The 6357-nt window shown below is 47.3% G+C and overlaps 1 protein-coding gene across 1 annotated transcript in view; it reads left to right on the top strand.

Annotated features, from left to right (window-relative positions):
• The first annotated feature begins 5150 nt into the window (after nucleotides 1–5150).
• ERF (ETS2 repressor factor) overlaps nucleotides 5151–6357 on the top strand; it is a 36663-nt gene continuing 35456 nt past the window's right edge. Inside the window, exon 1 of the mRNA XM_087876871.1 lies at nucleotides 5151–5235. Coding sequence (XP_087732997.1) covers nucleotides 5172–5235 — 64 coding nt within the window. The 5' untranslated portion in view covers nucleotides 5151–5171. The remainder of the gene's footprint in view (nucleotides 5236–6357) is intronic.

Genomic DNA, 6357 nt, shown 5'->3' with positions numbered 1-6357 from the left:
CACACTCACACACACGCACACACCCTGCCCCCACCCTCTCCAGGCTCAAGGGCAGAACGGGGCACGCAAGGTCCCGTTAAGGGGACTTGAACAGGATTTTCCCCTTGCAATGAAAGGCTGCACGAAAATTTAAAAAAAAAAAAAATTCAAAGGAACCGGAGGTCAAGATTTGCAGGGGGACGAAGGGGGAGAGGTATGTATGTATGGAGTGGGGTCTTCCATTGCTGGTCCTTGTATAGCCTCTCTTCCCCCCCTCCACACTCTCCCCTAAATACACAGATTCCCCCCCCACCCTCTTTTCATTCCTTTCTCCCCAAGTTGTCACTTTTCATGCCTGGGGAGATAGTTTCCATATTTTGGCTTGCTTCCCCCAGCAGTTTGGTCGCCAAGGGTCAGCGGCAGGGGCAGGGGCAGGACCCAGCATTCCCACATTCTCTTTAAACAGGTGCCAGAGCACAAACATCAGTTAACCCTTCGGAGGCTGCACCCGGCCTCCCCTTCTCTTCTCTTTTCTTTGTTCCGAGAGATTGTAAAGAAGAATTTGAACCGGGAAGTTCCAGGCTCTCTCCTCTATCAACGTTTTCCTTTCCAGAGACCATAAAAAAAAAAAAAAAAAGTGTTTGAAAATAAAAACAAGTTAGGTAGTCCTTCACTTAACAACCCCTTCAGTTTAGCGACTGTTCAAAGTTACAATGGTACAGGTAGTCCTCGACTTAAATCTGGTTGTAAAATGGGGCAAAATTTACATTTAAAAACTGCCTGGCTTAAATTTGGGGCTCAGTAAGAATGGCACTTTGATTCCTACCATGGACGAATGGTTGCAGAAGTTGGCTGAAATGGCAAAACTAACCACTTTGGTTAAAGAAAAGAGCATAAGTACTTTTGTTCCCGCATGGAAACCGCTTCTGAACTTCATGCTTGATGTGGCAAAGAATGAAACTCTGACTGGGTTTTACAGATTAGACGGATAGATCTTTATAGAAATGGCTTCAGGGGTGAAATTCACTTACCTTCCCTACCGGTTCGCAAATGTGTGTGCACCGCGTGCACGCTCACTTCACTCGCGCACACCATCGTCAGTACATGCGCAGAGGCTGAAATCATCGCAAAAAAGGGATGTCATGACATCCGCTTGGGTGGGTGGAGCCTTCCATAGCCACAGCTCCCACTTCGCCCGAACCGGATCGAACCGACTGAATTTCACCCCTGAATGGCTTGTTCATAGTATTATGGAAAAGCAAAAAACTGTGATTTGATGTTAATGCTTTATTTTACAGTAACAGAGAGAGTCGGAAATCAATGCTTCTATTTCTTTTTCTTTCCTTTTTTCCCCTCACTTCTCTTTCCCCTTTCCCTTCCCCCACCGCCACTGATCCTCTTATTTATTTTTGTATTTTGCAATTTACAATGCTCTATAATTCAATTTTTAAAAAATGTTTATGAGAAATTTGGGGCTTAGTTGTCGTCATAAGTCGAGGACTACCTATGTAAGCACCACTCATCGGCTGAAAGAGACCCAATCTTCTACCTCCCCTCCTCTTTTCAAGGAAGAAAAGATCTTTTGAAAGCAGGAAAGACGCTGGGTAGAATTCGGGATGGTACAAAATACCCATGAATCCCATTGGAAGCCGCGGCGGGGGGGTTCATAAGCCTCGTCCCGCTTTCTCTGGACTTTGTCCTTGTGAGGTCTTCCCAACCCTACCTCATCACAAAGATGTGTATCTATCTTTGTGGTCTGGGAAGAAGAGAGGGCTGAATGCAGACGGAGATCAGTTGTTTATTTCTAGAGCTTGATGTACTAGACTTGAGCTGCGCTGTGAGACTTGCCAGCTTTCCTTGCCCAGTCAAGAGTCGCTTGAAATCTCCCCCCACCCCCCACATTTCTCCAAACTGCTGCCCTCCAGTTGTGTCCTGGCCTAAAATTCCTGCCATTCCGAAGTCAGCAGGATTGCAGGATATATATATATATATATATATATATATATATATATATATATATATATATATATATATGGTAGTTTTTACACTCTTGACAATGTTAGCAGAGGCTAACGAAAGCTAAGTAGATAATATATTTTAAGTTCCGGAGATCGTGATGTGTGTATAAAGAGTTTTTCTATAGAGACATCTGGTCTATCCCAGCATGCGGGAGGGAGCATTTCTTTGTCAGCGAAATATAAATTTGATATATATATACACACACACACGTTTCCCCGAAAATAAGACCGGGTCTTATATTAATTTTTGCACTAAAAGACACATTAGGTCTTATTTTCTGGTTAGGTCTTATTTTTTGGGGAAATACGGTACTAAATGCATCCATCTGGCTGACAATCTTAACTGGGGCTTATTTTTGGGGTAGGGTTTATATTACGAGCATCCTGAAATATCACGCTAGGGCTTATTTTCCGGTTGGGTTTTATTTCCGGGGAAACAGGATGGGGTGCTGCTCAGGAGCCTTGGTAGTACAGTGGTTTAATGCACCCTGTTATTAACACAGCTGCCTGCAATTTCTGCAGGTTCGAATCTTACCAGGCTCAAGGTTGACTCAGCCTTCCATCCTTTCTAAGGTAGGTTAAATGAGGACCCAGTTTGTGGGGGTAATAAGCTGACTTTGTATAAATATACAAAAGTATGAAGGCTATTGCTTAACGCAGTGGTCCCCAACCTTTTTATCGCCGCGGCCCGCTGAGCGCGCGCAGGGGTGGGGGCACGGCCCAGGAGCTTTTGCGCACGGCCCATTGCACACGGCCCAGGAGCCTTTGCGCTGCAGCGTTCATGTCCCCCAGCCGCTGCGCGGCCCGGTGCCAGGTACTCCACGGCCCGGCACCGGTCCGCGGACCGGGGGTTGGGGACCACTGGCTTAACGCATTGTAAGCCGCCCTGAGTCTCCAAAGAAGGGTGGCATATAAATCAAATTAAAAATTAAAATTAAAAAAAAAATGATCGGTCAGCAGAATCCTGGCTGAAAAAAGCTTTCAGGGGTGACGTTTAGGGGATCCTCGATCTAATTAAACTCACGATTCGAAAGCCCATCGGTTGCTAGCAAGACTTAGGCACCTCTAATAATTAAACAGATTGTAGGTAGTCCTCGACTTACAACAGTTCATTTAATGACCATTCAAAGTTACACTTTGCATAGTAAAAAAGTGACTTACGACCGTTTTTCACAGCTACAATTTTGTGCAGCATCCCCATGATCCGGTGATCAAAATTCCAGAGGCTTGGCAACGGGTTCATACTTATGACCATTGGTGTGTCCCGGGGGAGGGGGGTGTCACATGATCTTTTGCCACCTTCTGATGAGTAATGGAGAAGCCAGATTCACTTAACAATCGGGTTACTCACTTATCAATGGCAGGGGATTCACTGAATAACGGTGATACGAAATGTCGTAAAGCAGAGTCGAACTCGCTTAACTACAGAAAGTTTGGGCTCAGTTGTGGTCGTAAGTCGAGGACTAGCTGTTCAAGGTTGATTCCACCTTCCATCCTTCCAAGGTGGGTGAAATGAGGATGCAGATTGTTGGGGGCAAGAGGCTGACTCTGTAAACCGCTTAGAGAGGGCTGTGAAACACTGTGAAGCGGTATATAAGTAGAAGAGCTATTGCTAGGGAAGGGAAGGGAAGGGAAGGGAAGTGAGGAAGGAAGGAAGGAAGGAAGGAAGGAAGGAAGGAAGGAAGGAAGGAAGGAAGGAAGGAAGGAAGGAAGGCATGGTGACACACTTGTTATAATGCAATATTGCAAGCTAACTCTGCTCACAATCAGGAGTTCAATCCTGACCGACTCAAGTTTGACTCCGCCTTCCATCCTTCCGAGGTGGGTAAAATGAGGACCCAGATTGTTGTGGGGGCAATATGTTGACTCTGTAAACTGCTAAGAAAGGGCTGTAAAAGCACTGTGAAGCGGTATATAAGTCTAAGTGCTATTGCTATTGCTATTGGCGAAGGCCAATCCTTTGCAGCTCTTCTATGTGTTGCCAGCACAGGGGTCAATTGCAGATTGACGTTCCTGGCAAAGATTTCCAGGACCAAAGCATAAATGCTGGTGTTTGAAACAGGAATGCTTTTTCTCCAGGGCCCCAGCTGTAGGTGAAATAAAAGAAAGGTATTGTATGTCGTTATTGACGGTCGGTGGTCGCTTATTAAAAGGCGATGAGAAGGAAGAGCAACGGACTTAGCATTCCAGGGTGCGATTTCAGTTTTCAACAATAAGTTTTTCTCCGCTGCTAAAATGAAGGGCTCTTTCCCCCCATCGTTTTTGCGATCACAGGTAGTCCTTGACTTACAACCGTTCCTTTAGCAACTAAATTAGAAGTTACGACAGGGCTGGAAAAAAAATGACTTATGACCTGTTCTTGCACTTAGGACCATCATAGGATCCCGGGGTAAACATGATCAAAATTTGGGCACTTGGTAACCAGCATGTATTTACGATGGTTTTATATATATATCCATATACATGCAACCTTAAATACTCATAAGAGCCATTTGGATCTGTTTCCCACAGAAAAGAAAACACCAGGAGCCACAAAACCTGGGTGGGCGTGGCCAACTCGATGTCACTCACTTCCACCAGTCACATGACTCCCCCCCCAGCCACGCCTACCCATTAGCTGGTCATTAGGGCAGAGAACCAGTTGTTAAAAAACACCGGGAACCACAAAATCCTTTTGACATCTCTCTCTCTCCCCCTCTCTCTGTATCTCTCTATGTCTCTCTCCCCCCCCCACTGCCTCTCTCTGTCTCTGCCCTGGCTGCTTCTCCATCCCCCACCGTCACCTTTACCTTCTCAGGCCAGGCGAGGAATGACTGGGAGGGGAGAGTGAAGGGCGGGACCAGCCAGTGGTGGGATCACCTGACAGGGAGCCACAGCAGAGGGCCCAAAGAGCTGCATGCGGCTCCAGAGCCGCAGGTTGCCGACCCCTGCTGTAAGGTCTCCCGCTTGGGCGGGATGTTGGACTGGATGACCTCCAAGGTCCCTTCCAACTCTGTAAAATCTGTAAAATCGAGTTTTATGACTGGTCATTCGACTGGGTGTCGCAGGGAGATGACAGCTACAGACCTAAAAGATAAATTGTGTTTACCCTCCTTTTTTTTTTCCCCCTCCACCTACTGGGTAACATTGCACTGTTGGCTTTTTTGGCACAGCTGGCGCCCGCCTTGCAGTGGAATGCATTGTGGATGTCGATTGCCAGACGCGAAACGGGATGGAGCCGCGGCAGACTGGAGAGCAGGTTAGTGGCGCCTTAAATACCTCCCTGCCCTTTAGACCTGCTTGTTAGACCTCGCTTCCTCTCGCCCAAGGAGCCTTTGCACAGGTGTGTGTGTGTGTCTGCCTGCCTGCAGATGCGCGTGTCTTTCTGGGCATGTATGCTCCGGGCTGCCTCAGGTGTTACTAACACTGTAATTAATAAAAGTTAGGAATAATTCAGGCTCGCTCCCTTGCCACTAAGGCCTCCCACGCCTCCACGCGTAGTTACGGGGCTTCTAATTTTAGCGCTCGCTGTTTCAAAGAGTCCGTCTCCAGGGATGGTCCAGGCCCTCCGTTTGACCTGGAAGGGATATTGAAGAAATAAAGGAGGGGGGGCAGATTAGAAGACGGTCCCCCCCCAAATTCTTGCTTTAGAGCAGTGTTTCTCAACCTTGGTAGCTTGAAGATGGGTGGACTTCAACTCCCAGAATCCCCCAGCCGGCAGCGCCGGCTGGGGGATTCTGGGAGTTGAAGTCCACCCATCTTCAAGCTACCAAGGTTGAGAAACACTGCTTTAGAGGATCCATTCCTGTTTGGATCTTCTCCTCCTAGCTTCCAAAGCAATGGTGGGGTTTCTACCGGTTCATGCAAACCGGTAGCAGTGGGAGCAGGAGGCTCCGCCCACCCGCCCGGACATCATCACAGACGCATCACGCACCATGCTTACCGTTCCAAACCGGTAGCGAAGGTAAGTGAAACCCACTACTGTTCCAAAGTACAGGTAATTGTCGACTTACAATCACAACGGAGCCCGAAATTTATGTTGCTAAGTGAGACATTTGTAAAATGACCCTCTTTTTTGGGGGGGGCTGCGGTTGCTCAGCGAATCACTGCCGTTGTTAAGTTACTGACACGGTTGTTTGATTTGATTTTGATTTTATTTTATTGGATTTATATACCGCCCTACTCCCGAAGGACTCAGGGCGGTTGTTAAGTGAACCTGGCTCCCCCATGGGCTTTGCCTGTCAGAAAGTCGCCAAAAGGGGATCCACAGGACTCCATCGTCATAAATATGAGTCGCTTGCCCAGCTTCTGAATTTTGATCAGAAGATGCTGCAACAGTTGTAAAAAAACGTGGGGAAAACGGTCGTTAAGTCCCTTTTCC

This window comes from Pantherophis guttatus, chromosome 10 (assembly GCF_059756535.1).
Source record: "Pantherophis guttatus breed Tessera chromosome 10, ASM5975653v1, whole genome shotgun sequence".
Taxonomy (NCBI): Eukaryota; Metazoa; Chordata; class Lepidosauria; order Squamata; family Colubridae; genus Pantherophis; species Pantherophis guttatus.
Note: the sequence above shows the minus strand (reverse complement) of the source record. Positions and strands in the feature narration are given on the sequence as shown.